The sequence below is a fragment of the Aulostomus chinensis genome, chromosome 5 (assembly GCF_037954235.1).
Source record: "Aulostomus chinensis isolate RoL2024-O1b breed Wild chromosome 5, RoL_Achi_v1.0, whole genome shotgun sequence".
NCBI classification, from domain to species: domain Eukaryota; kingdom Metazoa; phylum Chordata; class Actinopteri; order Syngnathiformes; family Aulostomidae; genus Aulostomus; species Aulostomus chinensis.
Window position 1 is genome coordinate 16,078,288 of NC_141324.1, and position 24,245 is coordinate 16,102,532.

The 24,245-nt window shown below is 44.0% G+C and overlaps 3 protein-coding genes across 6 annotated transcripts in view; 1 reads left to right on the forward strand and 2 right to left on the reverse strand.

Moving 5' to 3' along the window:
• The window catches only part of LOC147261454 (potassium/sodium hyperpolarization-activated cyclic nucleotide-gated channel 2), a 32,438-nt gene extending 26,292 nt beyond the window's left edge, over positions 1-6,146 (reverse strand). Inside the window, exons 1-3 of the mRNA XM_086203468.1 lie at positions 4,965-6,146; positions 2,835-3,258; positions 854-1,015 (exon numbers count right to left, since the gene is read on the reverse strand). Coding sequence (XP_086059594.1) covers positions 854-1,015; positions 2,835-3,258; positions 4,965-6,136 — 1,758 coding nt within the window. The 5' untranslated portion in view covers positions 6,137-6,146. The remainder of the gene's footprint in view (positions 1-853; positions 1,016-2,834; positions 3,259-4,964) is intronic.
• A 3,285-nt stretch (positions 6,147-9,431) lies between these two features.
• Positions 9,432-14,428, reverse strand: rnf126 (ring finger protein 126). Its single transcript, XM_086203473.1, has 9 exons — positions 14,234-14,428; positions 12,686-12,744; positions 12,524-12,581; positions 12,205-12,443; positions 11,907-11,975; positions 11,746-11,815; positions 11,330-11,423; positions 10,951-11,066; positions 9,432-10,627 (listed from the first exon to the last, which is right to left on the reverse strand). Exons 1-9 carry the CDS (start codon positions 14,306-14,308, stop codon positions 10,475-10,477), a joined length of 933 nt encoding a protein of 310 aa, XP_086059599.1. The 5' UTR covers positions 14,309-14,428; the 3' UTR covers positions 9,432-10,474.
• Positions 13,586-23,807, forward strand: sugp1 (SURP and G patch domain containing 1). Of its 4 annotated transcripts, none has more exons than XM_086203470.1 (15): positions 13,622-13,643; positions 14,981-15,080; positions 15,533-15,701; positions 15,798-15,901; positions 16,561-16,806; positions 16,964-17,087; positions 17,180-17,280; positions 17,941-18,064; positions 20,315-20,628; positions 20,772-20,878; positions 20,955-21,132; positions 21,254-21,360; positions 22,258-22,403; positions 23,037-23,166; positions 23,350-23,807. In XM_086203470.1, the coding sequence occupies exons 2-15, from the start codon at positions 15,062-15,064 to the stop codon at positions 23,374-23,376; spliced, it is 1,896 nt and encodes a 631-aa protein (XP_086059596.1). In that variant the 5' UTR covers positions 13,622-13,643; positions 14,981-15,061; the 3' UTR covers positions 23,377-23,807. The 4 variants fall into 4 exon arrangements, with proteins under 4 accessions (XP_086059595.1, XP_086059596.1, XP_086059598.1 ...); XM_086203472.1 differs by lacking the exon at positions 13,622-13,643 and adding an exon at positions 14,810-14,830; XM_086203471.1 differs by lacking the exon at positions 13,622-13,643 and adding an exon at positions 14,820-14,842.
• Positions 23,808-24,245: the final 438 nt, after the last annotated feature.

Sequence of the window (24,245 nt, forward strand, 5' to 3'; positions counted from 1 at the left end):
TTTAAACCTGTGCATCAAACAGATAATATTGCTTGTAAGCTGCAGTTCTATAAGAAAGAAAATCAGCTAATGACTTGCAGAAGGAGCAACATTAAGCATCCATCTGCACAGGTCTCAGATTAATTACAATTTTTACATATATATATATATATATATACCTTAAACCTCAATACTCCATAATGAAGAACCGCTTGACAAGAGTTGCATATAATTGATTTCTTATTTTGTTTGTTTCTGGTCCTGCACTAGTTTGTACCTGCTTTGTACCTGTCTGAATGCTATATGAGTTGCTTTGTTTTGCACCTCAGTGTAAACTAAACTCTCAGGTATATATAAATAAATGAAGCATACTCAAGTATGAAGGTCATGGTTCACACCTCTTTTCATCTGTGTGAGTTTTCTCCAAGTGCTCAAAGACATGTATGATTGGAGATTCATATTCCTGACTAAGGCACTGGTGGAAAAAACTGGAGTTGGTCCCCGGGCGCTCCACTGCTCTGTGGAGGGTGGGTGAAAGGCAGAGGATATATATTTCATTATGATCTACAAAATGACAGACTTATACTCCTCAGCCTGGAGCACCAAAGATTTATCCGCTCTGTCTCTCTTTGTCAACAAAGGTGGCTTGGCAAGTACATGAAGACATATATTTTATTATCGTCACACTATTTTAGGAAAGACAAGAAGGTATTGAATATGGTCAAAAAACATCGACTGGCATTCATCCAATATTTTCTGATGTACGTTGGACACTTCAATCAATACTCGTCCTTCCTGGTGACATCGGAATAAAAGATATAAATCCAGTTGTGGGTGAAATATGTGGTTTGCACAGACAAGACTTGACAAATACCTCCATTTTGTTGAGGGACACCCAGCAGTCGGAGGGGAAGTCCTGCAGCATGGGAACCAGGAACTGTAGGCAGCCGTCCCAGTGACACAGCAGCAGCATCATTCCAATCAGGTTAAAGATCCGCATCACCGCACTGGCCAGGTCATAGGTCATATGGAAGATCTAGAGCAAGACAAAAAGATCCACACAAGGAAATAAAGGTGGAAATAGTAAGATGTATTTTATCTCACTGAATATGGCTTCCACGAAAAACAAAAAGATTGAATTCATGTGTCAGACACAGAATTGGCAACCTACTCAGCTCTCCTTTGGATTATACCAAGTTTGATAAATGAGTAGGGGAGTCATGATCCCATTGCTCCCAAATCAAACACAGCAGGTGCAGGCAAATTTATCACACAGGGATACCTGACATCAATTATAGCTCTGACACACACACACACACACACACACACACACACACACACACACACACACACACACATACAGGGAGTCCAGTCACACACACAAAACACTCACGCAAGCCTGCAGGCACACAGATATGTTAACAACACGGAGACACATGCCAACGTTCGCACGCATTGAGACACGCGGGGTGATGGACAGGGCCCATCATGATCCTTAACAACCGATGCTGATGTCGCCTCACACATCAATCATTGTCAGTCACTTTGGCCAATCATCTATCACCTGACTGACAAACAACTCATCGGTGCTGCTCAATAGTGTTATACCTGCTTCAATTCAATATCGGCGAGAAGGTCGGTGGAAGCTACCGGACTGATACAACGGGGGTAATAGAAATGGGTCACTGCAGCTGAGGGAGAAGTGAAGCCTACGAATGGAACTGGACATGAAACACCGGTGCTGATCTTTCTGGATGACACTTTAACCTTTACGCTGCTTGTTTTTATCCATCGCGGTATCTGGTTTTTAGAGGGTTTGCATGAGAGGAAGTGTACACGCTTGTGCCGTGTCAGGCGATGGAGGGGTTCAGCACCGCCGACGGCTCCAGGAAAGTAACGGTGCGGTTTTTGGTCCGTGCAAAGAGAAGACATCGTTTGTTTCACTCTGCACCACATCTCCGCTCTCATTCTCCATGCATGCCGAGTATCACTTCCCATCATGCACCACTGTGTCTGTGTGTGTATGTGTGTGCATATCACATCATATCTTCAGAAATCCAATTATCCAAAGGTCAAGTGAGCAGTTGAGCCCCACCGCACTGCTCACCACTGCAAAATGCCAATGCCAGGCTGCCAATACTGGCATAAACGCAAAGTCGAGTGATCTCATGACATGGCTGGACCTATACTGTCTCCCGGCCCGCTCTGCTGAGTCTGACGAGAGGTTGAAGCAGGGCCCCTGACAAAATGAATCCATCAGAGAGTAAATAAAGTTGAGTGGCCAAGAAGGGCAGGAGTTTAGTCTACAGGAAGCGGGGAGTCCACCCAGCAACTTAACCTCTCATTTTCCTTTAAATGAACAATTAACGACATGTTTAATCGTAGTTTACAGCCCCCCAGTGTTGCGTGTTATTATCACCCTCTACCCCACCTACTCTTCCTCTGGTAGTCTAATTGATTAACTGTGTTTTCCCTGGTAATAGGCTGCTTATTAGACTGCCTGATGCTGCCTGTGGGACTGCCAGGTCAGACAGCGAGACAGAGGGGTGTTGTGGGGGTGTGTGGTTGTGGGGGTGTGTGAGAATAACAGTAATTAGAATGCAAAGTTTATTAAAGCTCAAACATGATGCTGACATTTTACAGTTCTCACCAGGTGGCAGGTGAGAACATTGATATGGAGCCTCCCGGCGGCCGAGAGCAGAGCTGCTCCCAGACAGAGAGACAGATTGTTGGTTTGGTCGCAGGCCAACTTCAACATATTGGAGGCAAACCGGTGACCTTTTACCACCAAGGTTTCCTCCTCTGTGGCAAGGAGTTGCTTGATGAGTGAGGGAAAATATTTAATTTTCTCTTACCTCTTCCCATTGGTGAATGTAACGTATTAATCTGGAGAGCCTCAACAGCCTCAGAAGACTTAAGATCTTGGTAAACCGGACGATCCTCAGAGCCCGAGCCGTCTTGTACACCTCCGAGTCGATGCCTTTCTCCACTATGAGGAATATGTAATCCACTGGGATGGAGGAGATAAAGTCCACAATGAACCATGTCTTTAAGTATTTTTTCTTAATGGTTTTAGGGTCCAAAATAATGTCAGAGTTGTCCTCAATGATGATACCGGTGCGAAAGTTGAGCACCAGGTCCATGAGGAAGAAAGTATCTGAGACCACGTTGAAGATGATCCAGGGCGTAGTGGTCTCGTCCTTGAAGAAGGTGATGCCCACAGGGATGATGATCAGGTTGCCCACCATAAACAGCAGCATTGTGAAATCCCAGTAGAACCTAGGTGTGTGTGTGTGTGTGTGTGTGCGTGCGTGTGCGTGCGTGTGTGTGGATAAGAGGAAGGACAGAAAAAGTGGGAGGGGGGGAAAGAGACAAAAATAGAGTAAGAAAAGGGAGTTGTTGTGGAAAGCCGATATACACAAGAGACAAATACGTAAATGAAGCGCAGGAGCTACGCTTGGACATGCAGAGAGCAATGAGGCACAACTTTAATACAGTTTAATAATTGTGTCTAGATCATTTGTGCATTCACAGCAACAACAAAAAAATGCCGCAAAAGAAATCAGTTTATCATATTTCTTTTGGTGTTATTTAACCTTTAAATGGCTAATTGTCTCGTCTTAAAAATCGATTTCCAGATATGTTTTGAAGACTCATACAGGGTCTATAAAGAATCTTTTAAAGAGCTAAAAGGCAAAAAACAAACAAACAAAACAGTTTGTTGTCCAGTTTAAAACTCCCAACAGCAAACACTGGCGGTCATGTGTCAGACCTGCACGGACACCAGTCCAGCTTGTATGTCAGCGGTGACGTGTCAGGAAAGGAAACAGAATCAAAGTGTTGAGGTCTGAGCCCGTCAGAGGAATCTCTGCAGGACAGGTGCAGCGCTGAGTCATTACACTGCGACTTATGCAACCAGCTCGGGATCCTGCGCTCCACGATATTAAACGATCATCATGTTGGTACCAACTTTCTTGCTTGTGAATTAGCATAAGTGTCAGACACGCTCTGTGGGAGTTTGCACGGTAAAGAAAGAGCTCTACAGCAGTCAGGTGACAAGTCTGCCGTTCCACGTCTCAACTTGAGCCTTTTAGTGGGTTTTTACTGACTCGGCGTTATGTGAGACAAACCAGCCAGACATGAATGGCAGCGAGACCGGAGCTGTCCCCTCCTCCTGGTGCTGAAACACACAAACAGCGACTCGTTCTCAGAGACGTGTCGAATAAAACATGGAAATCCATCGAGCCTGAAACAGGAGGCTTGAAGATTTCCTTTAATATTCGTTTAGTCAAATCACTGGCGGTCCCGCTGGATTATCAGTGTCTCAACCGCAATAAACATCCGTCATTGAGATGCAGGATCCGGGGAGCCGTACGGGCGGATATGTCTCCAGTGAGCATGCTTGAGGTTTTCGCACACTTGGCTCAAGGTGACATTCCATTACTGAGTGCATCGCGCACACAGATACATACACACACACACGTACACACACGCGCGTAGCCTACATGCTGTTTGTCGCAGAATATAACCTGCAGGAACGAATAATAGCGCGATCTTTCACATGATTCTGGTGCGGATGAGGCCAGCCGGTGGAGGAAGGATGTCCTCTTTGTTCAGTAGGAGCGCACTGCAAGGAAGGTGTACTAGCAGGCCGGGGTCTGCCGAGCACCCCAGACATGCTACTGTACTAACAGGCTGGAAAGGGGGTTTGTTTACAACATTAAAGCGCCAGTTTGGGCTCAAGTCAATTTGCCTGACAACAGGTTGTTTGGGGGAATTAATGGCAGTTGGATGCAAAGCAAATCTCTACAGATTCAATCACAGGTGATGAAATGAGACATCAGCAGCCGGTAGCCGGGAAGTGTGAGCATGCATGTGTTCCGTGGTTACTCACTATAAGTAGCCTAAGTTGTAGATGACAATGAGGACCCACACAGGCGCCTCATGACTTTCAGCGTGCAGCCAATGGCAGCCCCTGCTCTTACCTGAAATCGCTGTAAGGGTGAATAATCCAGTTTCCAGCTGATTTGACCCTCTCCTGCTCTCTCTCCACAGCTTTTTGACTACCATACATGCGTAAGGAGAATTTGTTAACTCCAGGCTGCAGCATACTACTAAACTGCCGCTGCATGAAGCTGGCTTGGCTGCCCCGAGCTTCCACATCCTCGGCGGGTACAATTGGCGGTCCATCCTCCGGCTTCTGGAAAGTGACAGAGTTCCTTGGCTGCGGGGTCTGAGTGGGGCCATGCAGTGAGGAAGAGGCTTTCCGGCTCGGCGCGTTAGAGAAGGACACCTTGGAGTCCTTTTTCTCGGGGACACCGCCGGACACGGGGGTGGCACCCTCTCCTCCGTGCCCCCCGGTTAGAGACCCGCCTGGTGTGATGGAGCCGTCCATGCTGGCGGTGGTCGAGTTACAAGCTCCTCGCTTGGCACTCCCTCCGTCCTCGGCCCTCCCCGACCCTCCTGTCTGCTTCTCCTGCTTGGAGATGATTGAGCGCAGGCTCCCGGTACCCGAGTCCCTCCTGCATTCTCCGTTTTTGTTGCATTTCATGCTGGAATTTGGAGCGACGCTGTTGCAACCATCACCCGCTGTCGCGTTCAAAACGTCAATCGCGACTGATTCTGACGCCTCCGCCCCGGATACTCTTTTGGTCTCAGCGCGCTGGGCACCATCGCCCGGACAAGGTCTCTGGGTCTGGGTAGCTCTGGAGGCAGCAGTGGGCCGTGGGGCGGCAGGAGCGTCCTCTGTGTGCGTAAGGCAGGGCTCCTTGTTGGAGTGTCTCCTGGAAGCCGAGGATGCGGCTCCCCCTCCTGGCGTAAAGTTTTTCATCCTGATACTGCCGCCGCCGCCTCCTCCTCCACCTCCGCCACTGCCGCTCCCCCCGGCTCGGCGCAAACGCGGATGCTGAAACTTGGACTCCTCTTCTCCGTCTTCCGTCTCGTCCATCACGACGTTGCTGGACTCACCGGCCCGCTGACCGCTCGGTCCTCCGGGAGAGTCCAGACAGATCTGCCCGCTTTTGCGTCTTGCGCATTTGGACGCGGCAGCTTCGGATGCGCTGATGTGACCGCGTCCACTGCCGCCCGCCGCTTTCTTCTTTGTCACAGAGGCTGCAGACGCCGGCGAAACCTCATTCCTGTCCATGACATTGAGCATATCAAATTTTGCCTCCAATTATCTTTGGAGAAAACCAAACAGAGGCACAGGGGAGATGGAGAGAAGAGGAGAGAGAGGAAGCAGAGGGAGGGGTGGACGTGACTTCTTTGCAAACTACGGCGCTTATATACTTTCACTTGTCATTGTGACCGAGACGCTTTCAAGCATCGAACTAATGGAGCTCTGCAACCATCGAATATCATTCAACCAATTAGCTTTTGCTGCTCCTGAATCAGTTCAAGCAGCTGAGGCCTCTCAGCCGTGACCCAGGCCTGATGCCTGGACTGACTCCAGCACTGATGATCTCATGTCAGCACGCGCCTATATTCTATTATGATATAAGTATATTTTTCAGCCTATTCTTATTACATTTATTCAGCATATTTCAATGAAAACTGTTTTAGAAGGTGTTTTCAATGACAAACTCCCTGAATGAATGTGACCTATAGTTTGATTTTAGCGCCCTCTACTGGTCACGCAGAGGGAGCGCAGCTGATGGGAGGGAAAGAAATTCGGAATTTCATGTATTAAAAGTGTCAGACTCCCTCAGCATGAGTAGACACACATGCCAGCTCCACTACTTGTATGCTCTCTCACAAACACACACACACACACACACACACACACACACACACACACACACACACACACACACACACACACACACTTACATACATTTTTGCAGCAAAGCACTTTTTGATTGTCACCCCTCATAAACGTTCACCCTGGGCTTGGAGAACATTTTAATGAAATAATTCACAAAGCTTTTAAACTATTTTGGTACTCAGCACTGGTCTAGTGCATTATCTAACATCAGTCCTGCACTGAGAAGTCATCTATCAGTGCTTTAGTGGAACATTACTGGGTCCCTGGACACATTCAGGGGTCCTAGTGAAGTGTTAAGAACCAGCTTCTCTTTGCAGTTCGAACCCTGTGCATTTATTCTATTGTTCTGTTCTGTTCTGTCTAATTCTGTTTCATTATGTGTGTCTCTTGAGGCTGGAGCCCAAGATACATATCATGATACATGGGTTGGGATGTGGTCACATGGTCTCTGTCAACCGTAATGAAGCCAGTTTTTTAAAAAAAAATTACTCATACACACATTTAAGAGCCTACCGTTTACTCTTCTTATGTACGCCTTTGCACTCTTTCAATTAGGCTCCAAAAAGCAGTCAGGTATCAAACCGTGTCGTGAAAAGGTTTTATCTTGCTGCTTTTCAAATGTCTGCTTTTAATATTTCCAAAAAAAATGCTTTTTTAAGGTTTGTTTTTAAGGTTTCTAAAGGTAAAGGTTTTTTTTTTGCTTAATTCTCAGCTCTTTAATGTCGTATTAGAGGACTTGACCCCCCCATTCCTGAGAATACCCTGGCATTCAAATCAAAAAGTCCTGCAGTTTCCAAACTTAACTGACTCTTTATATAAATATACAACTTTCCATTCATTCTAGCAGTTCGCAGCTTCGCATACACACTTTTCAGTGGAATGATGTTCTCTCTTTTATCTGTTCTGATTACTGAGTGTCATCAATACTGTGATTTATTGCTTCTATCTACGTGAAGGGCTGCTCTTCTCGTCTTGCTGACTCACTGAAACCAGAGTAAAACTCACCAACCGGCCTCACCACTTTTACTTAGAGCTAAAAATGCTCATCAGCTGGTAAATATTACATAACATAATCTTCCCCTTCTTGTTTCTTTCCTTCCTTTTTTCTTGTGCTGCAAATGAGTGTATCTCCGTTAAGACATATTAACCTTCCAACTCACTCACTCACTGAGCAAGGAGCCGTCGACGTGTGTCGCTAGGTTTTGTTTGTTATTCTCTAATAAGCATATTGCTAGTTTCCTTCACAGTTCCATCATATTAGAGTGTCTAGATACGTTTGGAAGGTTCCACAAGTGCCGAGGATGCACCAGTGCTGCTGCCCTGGCATCTTAATTGAATGATCTGTATCCAAATTTGTAGCATCAGCTGAAGCCACAGAGTATCAGCAGCAGCAGCAGCAGCAGCAGCAGCAGCAGCATCCTCATCCTCCATGTACGTTCATGCTACGGGCTATAATGACCGTCACCAGCAAAAACATAGTTAGCCTATTTTCCTTGATCTAGTTCAGTTGGAGTCTAATTCTGCTCACGTGTGCAGCTGGTAGTCCAAATATTGACACATGTGCATCAAACCACAACGCCCCACTCAGCCACATCACAACAATGTTTCCTGTGATAGATGAATTTGACAACCACCCCCCCTCCCCCCCCAAAAAAGTGCACATGCATTGATTAGAGTGTTAATGTTGGTAAGTTCTTACCTTTATTATATCACTGCCAAGAAGCCATGTCGTCCTCTTCCTGTCTCCCTCCCTCTGCTTCCAACCACGCAGCTGCAGCCTGACTTGAGTTCCAGGGCAGAGTGACGCAGTGATGTGACACTCTTCAACTGTCCAACAAATGACCAGAGAGACGCCAAGGAGCAGTGACTCGCTGAGACGAAGGGTTAACTCCCGAGAGCCGACTCAGGGCGAGAGCAGTACGGATTGTCAACAAATCCTCCTGATGAGAACCAATAGAAACACTCCCCATCACACCGAAAGCTCTAAAATCGAATCGAATCATGAGCCAAACACCAATAGTTGTTTGAAATGATGGGAAATAAACACAGACTAGGAGGAAAATCCATGCTAAAAAAAAAAAAAAAAAAGAGTACCGACGAATGCAATGAGTCATTGTACTTCAGTAGAAGAGTTCATCCATGGAACAGTCGCAATGACAAAATGAAGTTCAAGCACATCTTCTAAGATGATATGACAGACATGAACTGCAACCGTACGACTAGAAACAGGAAGTCCAAGGTGCCTTCGATGATGTTTGCGATGAACGAATTATATTTTATGTTCGATTTTGTGATCACGTTAACATAGTTGTTAAAAAAGGAGCAGCACTCGTTTTTCACCTCATCCTACATTGTGTAAAACAAGAGCAGTTCTGTGCATCGCCCCTCGTTTGGCTTGTATATTCTATAGTCTTGTTATTCTAACATGTCTAAATAAACAAAGACATCAAACTAGTCCATCCATGTCTCCTACAGGAGATTAAGTAATAAACATCATTTCTCAACCAACCACGTTAGGTCATTCAAATCTATGTTCACGAGCCATTAAACCAACACTTCCTTTATTACAGAGAAAATAAAAATAAAACCTTCGGCAGAACTTGTGATTTAATCCTCACATTTCCAGTTCCATTTAAAACCAGTAACCTGCACGTTACTGGTGTTGAAACGACAGCAGAAACCTCCCAGGGAATTTTCTGAAGCACTTTATTGTGATTGTACAAAAAATATAAGTAAATAAAATAACAAACACTCATCTTGTGAAACACTTTTGGCCAGTTTCATAGAGGTAAGATAATTCCATGCCTTTTTTTAATTATCTATTTATTCTTTTTTTTTTTTTCTTTTACATGTCTTAATTTGTGTCTTAGGCAAAGGCTCAATAAATAAGTAGTTTAGTGAATTCTTTCTACTTGAGTACAAAAAAAAGTCCGCTGTTGATCTGCGAGGACCTTGTCAAAGACACACCACATACATCGGATCACGCTCTAATAAGAAGTACCTTAAAAATAATAATTTAAAAAGACTCACTCGATGCAAAAAAAATGTGGAAAAAAAAGTTGTTTTTTTTTTAGTTTCAGTAGTTTGACCAAATTCACATTCTCAAGCTCAGACAGAATTGTGTGCAAAATTAAAAACAGATGTGCAAATAAATAAAAATCAGATGCATACACTCAGTTTCTTTTCTGCAAAGGTTTTAGTTTGATCCATTCGCTGTACAGTGGCTGACAGTTACTGTCTGGAAAAATGAATCATCTATCTACACATCGATGGACTCAGCAGGAAGTCCGCACCACCACAGGCAATGTTTTAAAAAGAGCATTTTTTGTCTTTTAAATATAAAAAACAGAGTCCCAGAGACACGTCTCTCTCTGTCTCTCTCTCTCCCACTCTCTCTTGCTGTGATCCAGTTCTGGTTGTGATCCCGCTATTCACAGTCCCATCTGGATCCTCCAAGTCCTACATCCTCAATTCCTCGGCGGCAGCAGCAGCAGGAGGAGCTGGACCCACCTTCCTGTCAGTATTTTTTTATGGGGGGGTGGTGGGGGGGGGGGGGGGGTGACTAACAGTCCGCAAGAAATTCACAGTTCGCCTCAGCTCACGTGGTCCCCTAGAATTGAGACAAGCAGCTGTAGAGAGGAGAAGCTGGGTCTCGGCTGGCCATGACGTTTTCAGATATGAGGTGGTGGTGACAGGGGAGGGGAGGAGGAGGGGAGGGGAGGGGAGGCGGATCTATGAGTTGCCTGCAGCATTCTCATTGCTAGGGGAATCGGGGGAGGAAGAGGATGACGAGGAAGGAGAGAAGTTCATTCCTGATAACCCCGGTGGGTCTGTGGCCGTGTTCTGTCCGCTGAGACTCTTCCTGCACACAGGACACGTGTCGTGCTGACGGGGAGAGAAGGAGAAGACAAAGAGAGTTGTGTGCAAACTAAAAAACAAACAAACATCCAGATGTAAAGCACAATCAAGGGTTAATAGCAGTAGTTGTCACCCTGGGCCCAAACTTCCTGCTCCTTCGTGAACACTACCAGTGTTGATACCAGCAAATAAAAGAAAGGATACAGTTTGTCGGGGTACGAAGTGTTTTGACAAATCACACTGAGTTACAACAAATGAACCTGGAATATTTCCTCCTCATACAATCATATATAGTACATACCAAGTCATTCACAAATGCTGTAACTGTCTTGAGATCAAGGCGTACGTACCTGTTCCAGCCACGGGACTATACAGTCATTGTGAAATAAATGATTGCATGGCAGTTGTCTAACACTCTCTCCAACACTGTAGTCTTCTTTGCACACGGGACACTCTAAACCAGCACCTGCAAAAACAAAACAACACACTGACCGCTCGTGCGTGTCAGAGACTCAGACCTCCGACTGGGACCGAGTCGCTGCTCGTCATTTGTGGTCTAAGCGGGGAAAAGCTTCAATTCAAGGACTTCCCTGCCAGTAGAAAACACAGACACACTCCTGTGCCGGTGTGTTTTTGAAATGTGTTTTGCAAAGACATGCATCAGGATGCCTGTAGGACGTTAGCATGAAGAACAGAAGATGGGATGAAAAGAGGGCGAGCCGCACTTACCCACGTGTTCCTCTGTGATGGAGATGGTGGGTAAACCCTTGATCCTCTCTCTGTCTGCAGGAGGAGGACCCGTGTTTTCAAACTGGTTCAATAACTACGAGAGAGAGAGAGAGAGAGAGAGAGAGAGAGAGAGAGAGAGAGAGTGAGAGATCAATGAGAATGACATCATCTGTAGGCGATGACACATAGAAGACATATTAATTAGCTAGCCTCATATTCAGACAATGAGAGGTGCTGGTCTGGTGCTGGAGAGAATATCGTCCATGAGTACTGCAGCCCAAAAAAATGTATTCTGTTTGAATTAGATAGTAATTACACTACATGATTATATTTTATGGTTTTGTTCTTAAGATGCAGCAGCCACCACCTTTCTGATAGGAACATTTGCAGAAAATAGCAAAATCAAAAGTATAAACCTGTGTGATGATGGCATCCAGTCCATTAGCACCCCAGGCATAATCCATTGGATTAGAATGTAGCATTCCCCTACAGTAATAGGAGATAATAGATGAATTACAACTGTGAGGATTTGACAACTGAGGGACACAAGAAAATAAAAACAGCCACTTCTCCTTACCATGGCCCCATTCCAATATTTGGCATGGCTGTGGGTGCTATGATTCCGTTAACAAGCTGCTGGATAATTCTGTATCAGAGGAAGTTAAAAAACAAAACAAAAAAAACAACAACTTTAATTGAATTGAAAAGGAACTCTTACCAGGTAGTTCCAATGGAAAATATGACATAGAAGTAGTCAAGCAATTAGATGGAAGTATAAACTGGCATGTGAGGCACGAATTACTCCGATGATGAACGCAGAATTGTTTCCCTCATGACCTCCATGGACACACATTCAGCTGCTGAAAATATCTCACCCCTCTAATGTGGGCACTCCTTCATGGCGCGTACCCTGTCGTCGAGGAACATGCCGCCCCCGTGGTTGCCGTGCACCGTATCGTTGCCGCGATGCCATCTCCCGTTCTCTCCGGTTCTCTGTCTCTCGGTTGTCCTCTGCAGGTAGCCGTGTCCGCAGGTCAAAATTTTCATCAAAAATCCCGAGGGTGAACGGGCCGTAGCCAGAGGGGAAGGTGAATAAGTGTTGATGATCCATGTTCTAGAGGAGAGGACACAGCTAACGTCAAGTCCTGATTCAGCGTGCAAAAGCTTTTCATGGACGAGCGAAGAGAACACTACCTCAAAGGCGGGGCGGTTCGGCTCACTGCTGCTGGCTGTGCCCGACCCATTTTCACTACTGTATAAAGACAGCAGTAAACAATGTATAAGACTACACATAAAAACCTCCATTTAACACCTTCAAATGTATCAAGTTGAGAGATCCACAACACTTTCTCATACCTTGTTTCCTCAGGCAGTTCCTCAATGAATCCAGATTCACAGCGTGGACAAGTGTAATCCTATGATTTAAATGGAGACGTGTCATAATATTATGCATCAGGCATTACTAAAATAAACACAGGGGACTTTTGATTCAGAAGAACTACATGAATTGTGCTCACTCATCGAGAAAAACCTTCTTTCTCTACATTAATGAGAAAATTATTTCATTAATTCAGAAAGCAAGGCATATATATATATGTATGTGTATGTATATATATATATATATATATGTATAAATATACACAAATATATAAACACACATGCGCATACATAGTTGTATGTCATACATTGACTTCAGACCAGTTTTTCTGAGTTTGAGATAATTTACTATTTTTCTGAAATATAAGTTTGGAATAATTTTGAAATAAATTAGATAATTATCTCATTAAAACAAGACAAGAAAAAATACCTATTTTATTCAAAGAAGCAGGGATTTTTGTTTTTCAGGGGAGTATGTTACACTTCTATAAAATCCACTGCACTCTAATAGTACATGAGAGAAGAGTCGAAGTTCAATAACAGCAACACCAAACTACAGCTAGAAATTTTAATTCTCTCAAACAATGGTCTTTTTTTCAGAATAAGTTATGAAGATTCATTACAGGGCTGTTGTGTTACAGTGCATCGAAAAAAAACAACAACACTAAAACAAACGGGAAAAAAAAGGTTATGACAACATCAATGAGGTCATTACAGCGTCTACTCAGAGGTACGTAAAGGTTAACTACATGTCAGGTACCACGCAATATAATATGATTAAGACACAAATAACACACACAAGCAAGCAGCAACCAATAAAGTAACTGTTACTGTAACGTTCAAGAAGCTTCCCATGAATGGCACAACAACAGACTGTTGTTAGTGAGAGGAGCAATGTTGGATGACGGACACCGGCTCTGGATAGCAAATCCTGCAGGTTTGAACTTAATTCTATTTGTAGTACAACAGCCACACACAGCACGCCAACGTCGGGCGTCCTGCGAGAAAAATGCTAGATTATATATATATATATATATATATATATATATATATATATATATATATATATATATATATATATATGTACACACATATCAGATCAATTGACCGGAAATCATCGTCAACATAACACATGTTAAGAATCCAGTTATCAGATCAAAAATTCCCTCCTGAAGATTGATACCAGGTGTTCCATACTGTGACTCGGTAGTTAAGATGCGGCTTTTTCTACCGTTCTACGTAATTCATCACCATATAGCAAACGTTATTCGGTTAACAAGAAAGATCGAAGCAGGAGTGTGACACCCAACTTAAAACTACAGTCTGTACTGTTTCTAAGAACCGTTGCTGCCTATGGGCCTAGTTCACAAGTCAAATGTTAGCCGAAGATTGCTATACAATGTTAGCTTAACAGCAAAGTGTCGACGTGACGAGCGCTACACCAAACACTCACAAATCCACACATTAATCCGTAAAAGCCCAAGCAGTCCATTTTCAAGTCTGCTATTGAACCTCCGTCGCTCTTACCGGTAAACGCGGACTAATCTCTGCTGAGCACCGGTGACAAAAAAACCGGCAGGGCCGAGGGGGAGCTTCAGCCATTTCCAAGCTGGATACCAGTTCGTTTGGTACAACGGACGGGTAGCAACGAGGGACAACAATACCTGAATTTTGCAACGGGAGAGAAAAGGTGGAACGGAAAACGTACGAGCTCCAACAAAAGACACTGACAAGAGTTCCGGTTGATAATTTACTTCAAAACAAAAGTACCACTCGGACGTCCTTTAATCAGGATGTATGTGACATTTCTGCTTGTGTAAATCAGACATCTGTGACGCTATTTCTTAGTATGTTTGGCCCAGAAAAAAAACAGATACATTTAACTCGGTATCTCGGAAGCCCTGTTAGATAGGGTCGGATCCCGAGGTCTGTGGGTTTCTGTTCTGTGACATCACTGGGGTGACTTATGATGTCACAGACCAGAAAACTCTCTCCTCGTCCCGGGCAGAATCCCGACGTCCATCCCGTCATCCGAGTTCTCAGACCTCGAAATCCACCATTACAATCACAACGTCTCATCTGACTCACGGTGCTCCTCCTGGCCCCTGGCCTTAACCGTACAAGGTGTGAACCTGAGTAGGTAACGTTATTATCACACGAATAGACACGAAGAGAGATTATCGAAGAGTTCAATAGCAGACTCGATGCTTTGATTCTGGAGAACCTACCGGAACTGGTTTTCTATTTTTCTAACTAGCTTAACTTCCAAATCAGGAAACTACTGAGGAAAAGGGGGAGGCATTATTACTGTCCGTGAACGTCGTTTTCAAGAAATCCTTTCCTCTTGCTACGACTATGGAGTCTGGCGATGCAGGTATCTTTAATTTTACAGTTTGTTTGATGGGAATCTGAAGTATTTCACATGTGAGGCTGTAGGCGTGAACATTAGCCAGGTTAGCTGTCAGCTAGCGTAATGTAGCTTGTTTGCTAGCGTGAGTCCAGTGTAAGTTGGGTTAGCAACGAGGTTATAGCGTATCTTTTAACTAACATTATAAATTAAAGACCGGTTTTATAAGACTCGTTTAACATACAACAAATCTCCCGTGTTCTTCTGATACGAGCTGTATGCAAATTTATTGACACATATTTGTATTTCTAGTCTGTTGAAGTAAAATCCAATTAATTTTCACACAAGTAGATGATTTAATTGCAGAGGAAAAAACGTTAGGGAAATGTGCGTAGTTTATAAGGAATATCAGAAAAATATCTCAGGTTACCGTTGCTGTTTGAATAGCTCGTTTACCAGCTGTTGTTGTCCCTTTCTAGGGCGAGGGGGATGGAAGTCCAAAAATGTCCAGCCACAGAAAAACAAGATGAACATGAATATTCTCCGACAAGAGAGGCTTATAGCTCAGAAGAAGAAGGAAATTGAAGCCAGAATGGCAGAGCAAGCCAAGAAGAACCTGCAAACCAATAAACAACCTCTGACTCCATGGTAAGTTAGGTTACCTCACAGGATGACACAAGCATTGAAATATAAATGTAAAAAAAATGAGTCTAAACTCAGCCTCGTCCCTCTTGATTCCACTAGTTCCCCCACTCTCCAAGGAGCCTCCTCTAACAAGTTTGCAAATGATGGGAGTTTCTTGCAGCAGTTCATGAAGATGCAGAAGGAGAAAACCAGTAGCGTTCCCGGTTTGTATTTAACTGTTCCAACTTTACATGTTTTCATATCAAATGTAATATTTTACTTAGTGAAGTGTAGGTCAGGAACAAGGCTGTACAAAACTTGCCCGTTATGGTGGAAAACACATTTTTGTAGACTAGGAAGCCGAGTCAAACTCAGAGTTTATTGTATGTATTTTAAAGAGGGGGACATAATAGTAGTACACTCAGCATCAAAACTAAACACAACCCTGCACATGTTGAGGAAAATCATACTTTCCTGAGATGAACTCCTGTATTTCAGGTATATTTATGTCTCTATTTATACTCTTCATGTGTCCAAGAGTGTCAAGTCCACCCCAGGTCTGACTCAGGGTCAGTAAGTAATAACTCAGCCTCCCCAAAAAAGTTGCTGATAACAAGGTTAACAAAGGTCACTGGTGCACTCCAAGTACAGTCAACTTCTCAGTTCCCCATAAGAAGACAAGTGCTGTCTCTGCTGGGAGAGAAACAGATGTCTATGCTGGAGGATTGTGAATTACTGTTTAGGTTTCTTAGAACGCTGATTAATAGTAGGGGCCCGGGACTATTATGTAGTTTAATCTGTATAGCCTGAGTGACATTTGCATTTGGCTAAATGCAGGAACGATGATTTTTTGATGTGTTTTTTGAATGTGTATTTTCTATAGGATCCACCACTGGAACCTCAAGTTCATCGACGTTGTCACCAGGAGGGAACTCTGTCCAAAAAAAGAGCATCGTTATCAGCAAGCGGCCTGGCGCAGGAGTCACCAGCATGCTTAGTCAGTTTAAGAGCTACTCCCAAACTAAGAAGAGTCCGGTTCTCAGCCAGAGACCGAGCGTGTTTTGTTCTCCAGATGACGATGAAGACGAGGAAGAAGAGAGTGATTTCTCCCGATTCCTAGGGATGAAAGGTAAATCGAGGCCTGTGTTTGTCAGTGTATCTCTGGACAACAAGATGGCATGGACATTAAAGTGCATCCTCTACACATTCCAATGGCACAATTGCTTTGTGACTGGCATGTAGACACTGGTATCTGTCGAGTAAATGTACTCATAGACTGCTTAAAGTCTCTCCCCCAGAGGATTCAGACACCAGACTCATTATCGACAAGATGGCCTCCTTTGTGGCGGAGGGGGGACACGAGCTGGAGAGGAAGGCCAAGGAGGACTACAAGGACAATCCTGTTTTCTCGTAAGTCTCAAGGACATTTTTGCTCTTCCGGGATTTATGTAACTCATAAAATGTCTTCCCCTCATTTGTTTTCAACTGTCCTTGCCTTTCAGATTTTTATATGATAGGAGCAATGTGGATTATCTCTATTACAAAAAAAGAGTTGCAGAATTAAGAAGAGATATTCTAAAAGCTGAGAACACCTCAAATAATGGTAAGACAACCTTTTTTCCGGTAATCGGTTATTGTCTCTTCATCTGTTCTCTCAGAAATGCTAATTGTAATTACACATGGCTTACATCAGGCCATGCGTCACTGTCAGTGTCAATTCTATTGACCTGTTGTAATAGTAATGTTCAAGCTCACAGGAATACAGATGAATTAATGAATGCTCTGGGAGAATCCAATGAAATAAAATAAACTGGTGTTTGCACTGCTGTTGTATTCTAAGTGGTAGAACATATTTGCACGCCACACCTCTTTACAATTTTGTCTGTACATGGTCGGCACAGGTGGTGACTTCCTAGTCTCTAGTGCTGAATGTATGTTTTTGCTGTGGTCCTACTGAGCACTGAAGTTTAGCCACCAACTCGACAAATAAACCTATTTACGCATATCGCTCGCCACATTGTTGCACGTACATATGATGACGTATCAGCTGTTAGAAGATGCAAAGTGTGGGTCAATGTGATGGAGCCTCTCTGGGCTTCATGTGTTCATTGTTACTCTTCCCCATTCACCACCACTGTCTGCCTTGCTCCTCCTTCCCCTTCTTATCCCCTATTAGCTCTAGACTGGTGATGTATGAAGCCAGTTGAGTATGGTACAGTAGTAGGGTGTGAATTGAGCCCCAGTACTGATAGACTGCTTAAAGTCTCCCCCCCAGTGGACCCGGAGACCCAGCAGGTGGCTGAGAAGTTGGCTAAGTTTGTGGCTGAGGGTGGCCCTGAGATGGAGACCATCGCTGCTGAACGAAACCGGGACAACCCCGCCCTCAGGTCAGTGTTTGGGCCGTCTTGTATAGGTTTTGCTGTTGCTCAACATTACTTGTGAGTGAGTTCCATATTAATTATTTTCTATATTTTAATATTTAAAAAAGATAAATTTTTATGGAACTTGCAGATTTTTTTTCAGTTCAATTTATGGTTTAGCCTAGAAAATGTAGCTTGACGCAGGGAAAACAACATTGTGCTCTATTTTTTAGTTTCAGCTAACCGTTTCCCCCCATTTCAATGGTGCACTGACATGTGAATAGGAGAATAGTTCAGTGTACATCCCTCTTTCAATTTCCAAGCTTCTTGTCCTGCTTCATTTAATGTGAGCTCCACTTGCAAGGAACTCAGGCTAGGTGCTTTCAGGTACGAGATGCTTGCTTGGAATTTTCAGTACTTAACAGTAGAGGTCGACCGATATGGGTTTTTCTAAAGCCGATGCCGATACCGATATTTAGTAGTCAGAGTCAGCCGATGGCCGATATGAGCTGCCGATTGTTTTGGGCCGATTGTTTTGGGCCGATATGCTATCGTATTGTCCTTAATTGGCATGCTAAAATATCATACTAATAAGAGGACGCACAACACTTGTGTGTGTGTGTGTGAGTGAGAGAGCGAGAGAGAGAGAGAGACCCTCGCTGCCTCGCTGTTACACAGTGACATTACTCGGAAATACGACACAAAATAAAAACTAAAGTAAAGCGTTTTCATGCTTTCTTTCTAATTAAACAAATTAACGCGTTAAAGTCAAGTTTTAGTCGAGAAAATAAGGGAAATTTTCCGATGCCGACCGGGGGGGGGGGGGGGACGCGCGGCGCACGGCCCGCTACTTCTTATAATGCGCGTTGTTTGGGGGGGCTTTATTCATTATAATGAGGGGGCGGGCGGCGACCCAGGCAATGTTTCTGTTGATTACACGGAACGCGGACTAGATACTCTGCCCTGGCTACTGCTGGTGGTAATTCTCGCGAGGCTAGTGACGGAATTCAGTTTGGAGAGGCACTAGGATGTTTTTATTTTTAATAATACGGGAGATTTACGGGAAAATACTAATACGGGAGGAGGGCGGGAAAGAGGGGTGAAATACGGTAGTTTCCCGGCCAAAACGGGAGACTTGACAGCTATGAGCTAGCAACGTTTCATTTTGAGCAGAAAATGCTATTTGTTTTTACTTTCGCTAAATGAAGCAACAGATTACAACTTATAATGAGAGCAAATATATGACTTTAGGACATTGGAATATAAGAATTGAAGCCTTACCTGTTGGCCCTCTGGTTCTGAATGAACAGCGCTGCGCCGGGTCATAAATAGCTGCCCGCAGATGTGCCTGACTGAAAATCGGCGCGACCAAATTAAATAATCGGCCGATGCCGATTTACTAAAAAATAGCAAAAATCGGCCGATTTAATCGGCCGGCCGATCGATTGGTCGACCATTACTTAACAGTGCCGGATGTCTATGCAGGAGACCAGGAAGAGCAAAAGTGAAACATGAAACCGTCACCTACTACTAGTCACTGAGTTGCACCCAACACGCACAGATTGCCAGTCACAGTCAAGAGATCAGTCCTCAGTATGAAGAATGTCACAGTACAACCAAGACTTTCTCTCTCTTGTGTTTGTTTCCCCCTGTCCCAGTCTTCTTTAAAAAAAAAAAAAGTGTTTCACTTGAAATCTTGTTACAACTGCACGCTACTCTGCTAAATCTCAACGTTACAGTTATGAAGGCTGCTGTTGCTCAGCAGAACGAAATGCTGCTCAAATGTTGAAGCATTAAGTTGGTGCCCCTCTGTCAAACAGTCATTTTATAGCCACACTTGAGTTAACTGTTGAAAATAAGCTCATTTCAATCAAAACACAAAGGGTCGACGAAAGATGACGAGACGGGCGCCGAAACATGATGCAACAGAAATGAAATAGCAAGTAAAACCTCAGCAAAGTGGCCGTCACAACGATGCTGATCTCACCTCCACAGGGAATGCTGCCACAAACGCATGCGAGGAGCTGCACAGCTCACACACACACACCTTAAAGCCCACAGTGTTAATGATTGTGGGTGAACGAAGATGAGCTGCACCACAGATACAGTCTTACACAATCTCATTCCCCACAGTGCTATTGTTGTACCGGTAGCGTGTCTTTATTGATAGTGTACATTGAGTTGTTCATATTAGCATACATGTGTTTTTTAAATTCTCCACTTTGAGCACTGCTTTGTCTTCTGCCTCACACAAAAATTTTCCTGTCATCCCATCAGTTTTTTATACGACATTCAAAGTCCAGCTTACTACTACTACAAAGAGAAACTACAAGAGTACAGTGCTGCAGCCTCCGAGACCTCCTCGTCTCCAGCGGGCGAGTCCAGGACAGACCTTCAGCAAGTCTCTCCACAGCCGACCCCAGCAGCATCTCAACCCCACACTCAGCAACACCTCGCCGACACCCTGCCCGCCAAACGGAAGAGGAAGAGCAGATGGGGGGCTGAAGATGACAAAGTTGAGTTGCCCATTCCTCCAATTGTCATCCCATCAGAGATCATTGCTCCAGATCCTGACACGCCGGCTCTATCTGGTACGGAGACGTCCCTTTCCCTGTTGGGAATTAAATTACTGTTTAAGTGTTGTTTTTATAATTCCAGCACCAGTGTTATGTGATCCAAAGCCATTGATTTGTGTGTGTGTGTGTGTGTGTGTGTGTGTGTGTGTGTGTTTTAGCTCAAGATTTGCAAGGTCTTGGTTATAAGAAGGGGAAGCCGCTTGGTCTGGTAGGCGTGACAGAACTATCTGAGGACCAGAAGAAACAGATCAAAGAACAGCAAGAGGTACCAAAGAGTCCGAGCTACTAATCCAAGTGACCTAATACGTGGGGTTGTTAACGGTGTCCTTAACATTTTATAGATGCAGGAGATGTACAACATGATCATGAAGCACAAGCGAGTCATGGCAGAGATGCAAGTGATGTGGGAGAAGGCCATAAGAGATCACCAACACGAATACGACAGCGATGAAGACGTGGATCAGGAGGCCGGCACGTGGGAGCATCGTCTACGAAAGATGGAAATGGAGAAGACGCGCGGTAAGAATCACTGAGGAATATCGTTTTTATTTGCTAAGCAGCCATTGTGAATGTTGTGTCCTAATAATGCCTTGATGTAAAAAGTTGTTTTGTTTGTTTTTTTTGTCACCAAATGCACCAGAGTGGGCAGAATCTCTGACAGAGATGGGAAAAGGGAAACACTTCATCGGAGACTTCCTCCCTCCTGAGGAGCTGGAGAGGTTCATGGAGACTTTCAAGGCTCTGAAGGTCAGCTGGCCTCTGAATTTATTTGTTTTCTGGTTTAGAAAGTGTTTTTTTTTTCTCTCTCTCTTTTTCATTTTTTTTCAAATTAGCATGGTGGCCTTTGTCGGCGTTCACAGGTCAATGAGGATTAATACAGAAAACCTTTTTTTTTAATTTTGAGGCAATTTATAGGTTTAAAAAAACAAACAAAGCTCAGAGGAAATGCAATTGATCAATTGCAGAGGGCCGGTTGGATTGATTGTATAAGATTGTAATGGAAGAGAGAAGCGGTAATGTAGCACAGGCTTTAATCAGGGGTCTAACAGGAGAATTTTACTTTGTGATGACTCATTAAGCATTTCTATAAAGCATTTTGTCGGACCACTCCGGGGTCAGTCGTCTGCAAACAGGATTGTAATCATCTATTATGACGCTATGTATTTAGGTCAGAGGCAATGTGGCAAGAGAGTCAGCAGCAGGGCAACCCAGACGTCCCTTTCCCCGCAAAGTCTTAGCTCCCACTGAGGGATCAACAGCAGATTTATTTGAAGCGCTGGTTAGTCCTGTTTATGAAAACCCCACTTTTTCTCTTGTGAAGGACCACTATGTAGGATTTAGTGGCCTCTAGTGGTGAGGTTGCAAATTGCACCTACCTCTCCCCTCACCTCCGCTGGTCCAAGCAATGCAGGGGAAATTACAGTGGCCTTCAGGTGTCAGACTTCAATTTTCAGGGCAACTCATTGTGATCATGTTTCTGTAATTGTGTGCCATTGACAGAATGGAAATATAATAGCAACCAAATCTGTGTATAACAGGTAATCTCCCTTATTGTTGTCTGTTGATGGCGCTGGGCTTTCTGTTCCACAAGGGAAAAAAGCAAACGGGGCATTAATGTCCTCCTTCACTATTGTCGACTTACAGGAAGGCCGGGATCCAGATTATTCCGAGTACAAAGAGTTTAAATTGACTGTGGAGAATCTCGGTTTCCGGATGCTGATGAAGATGGGCTGGAAGGAAGGTGAAGGCCTCGGCAGTGAAGGACAGGGCATCAAAGCTCCCGTCAACAAGTGAGCATTCCCCTTTTATTATACGTACATTTAAACCACAACACTGAGACGTGTGATACAGCTTTTCGTTGCGCAGACCCCCATCAACCTCATGCATTGAATACAACACATCTCGTATCATGTTCTTCAGGTCGTGGTTGAATCGGTACATTTCAAGGAACAGGGCTTTTGGCATAGAAATGATTACAGAGGGGTTATTTAAAATTTGGTTTTAGCAATCCTGACCCTAAGCCGTCATCACTGCCTCCAGGGAATCGGCTAGCATTGTTGGTGATCACGTTCTTTCAAGGAATACGACAACTCGTTTGGGCCCTGCATTCATTTGTCATCATTCCCAGAGCCAGACAAGAAGATGGATACTCTTCTCCTTCCTGTGATGTATGCTAACACTTCCCACCCACTACCATTCATTGTGCTAAGCTAATGAGCAGCCAGCTCGTCTGGGTCTCACCTCCCTAACGCAGCACAGAGGCGAGAAGAGTATCTTTCCTCTTGTCTGGCCCAGGCTTATAAGCCCCTCCGCCCCCCCCCCCCCGCCCCCGCCCCAAGTTCAGTTTTTCATGACAACAGTACCACCGCTTGTGTTTGTTTTCTAAACAGAAACTGATTGAGTCTGTCTGTGAACTTTTTTAGGGGACTCACAGCTGTAAATGGAGCCGGTCTTGGAGTCGACCGTCCAGCTGAGCTCATTAAAAATGATGATGAATATGACGCTTTCAGAAAGAGGATGATGCTTGCTTACCGCTTCAGACCCAACCCACTGGTACCTCTTCATTCTACTGTGGTTTTCTCTTCCAGAACACTTTCAATGTGTATCAGTTGGCATTAACGTGACAATTAAAGACTCTTTGCCTGTTTACTGAATGCTAATCCACTTTGATGAACTGTCATGTCAAGTATCACTTTTACTGATGATCTCTCTCTTTTTTTTTTCTTGTCCCCACAGAACAATCCACGGAGGCCATATTACTGACATAGTAGATTGTCGTTCTTGACCTTTTTTTTTTTTTAAAGAACTGGCTGCTGCAGCTCAGCTCACATGTGAAAACTGAAAATGTTGCATAATAGAATTCTTGAAAATATGTGCGCAGGATATGGAGTTTGAAGAACAGTAGATAAGACTGGTAGATTCACCCTAAACACCTGAGACTTAAACCAGGTTGGAATATCTCAACTGTTTTTCTCAATCTTCAAAATTCAAATTAATACGGCACCAACCGAAAATAATTAAAAATCTACATCCCCTCATGTCCTGAATGACTTGTCTTCAATGTGAGTTTTTTTTTTAAAAACACATTTATGTATAGCACATGACCTGTCATTGTTTTCTACAATTAATAACCAGTTTTGCTTCCTTTCATGTTGTGCTTCATTGTTCACAATAAAGGCCTCTACTGGAATCTGTAGAGTTGTCACGGATGTGTCATAGATGATATAGAATATCACACAGGCAATGACAAGCATGTTAAGTGCAGGTATTCATCCAAACATGTTGATATTTTATTGGTATTAAATGTTTTGTGTAGCTCGGGACATTACTATTTGGATTGGCTAGGCTTGTGCAGCCAGTAGTGTGCTGGTTGACAGATCAGTGAAATCAGACCTCAACTTCGCCATTCCCCAGGGGGCTTATGCTGGATAATTATAACTCTGAAATCCCAGCTAAGCAAGAGTCGCTCTGGTATTGGCCACAGCATCGATAAGAGGCAACTTAAGCCATCGTACAAGGTTAAGTGAGGCGCTGCTAAGTGGCATAGTGAAGTTTATAGCTGGAGGTATGAACAGTTCTCAGATAATTTGATGGTCCTTTGAATTCTTCCTAAGGTGATGTTATCAGCTTGT

What these genes read in the sequence shown, in the direction of transcription:
- rnf126 (XM_086203473.1), bottom strand. Translation starts at nt 14,308, where the DNA reads ATGGCTGAAGCTCCCCCTCGGCCCTGCCGGTTTTTTTGTCACCGGTGC. An exon ending in CGAACCGCCCCGCCTTTGAG is followed by an intron (nt 12,444 to 12,523) that starts GTAGTGTTCTCT and finishes CCTCTCCTCTAG; the next exon opens with AACATGGATCATCAACACTT. An exon ending in TAGTCCCGTGGCTGGAACAG is followed by an intron (nt 10,628 to 10,950) that starts GTACGTACGCCT and finishes TCTCCCCGTCAG; the next exon opens with CACGACACGTGTCCTGTGTG.
- sugp1 (XM_086203469.1), top strand. Translation starts at nt 13,601, where the DNA reads ATGTTGGATGACGGACACCGGCTCTGGATAGCAAATCCTGCAG. An exon ending in TGAGAACACCTCAAATAATG is followed by an intron (nt 17,281 to 17,940) that starts GTAAGACAACCT and finishes GACTGCTTAAAG; the next exon opens with TCTCCCCCCCAGTGGACCCG. An exon ending in GGAAATGGAGAAGACGCGCG is followed by an intron (nt 21,133 to 21,253) that starts GTAAGAATCACT and finishes CAAATGCACCAG; the next exon opens with AGTGGGCAGAATCTCTGACA.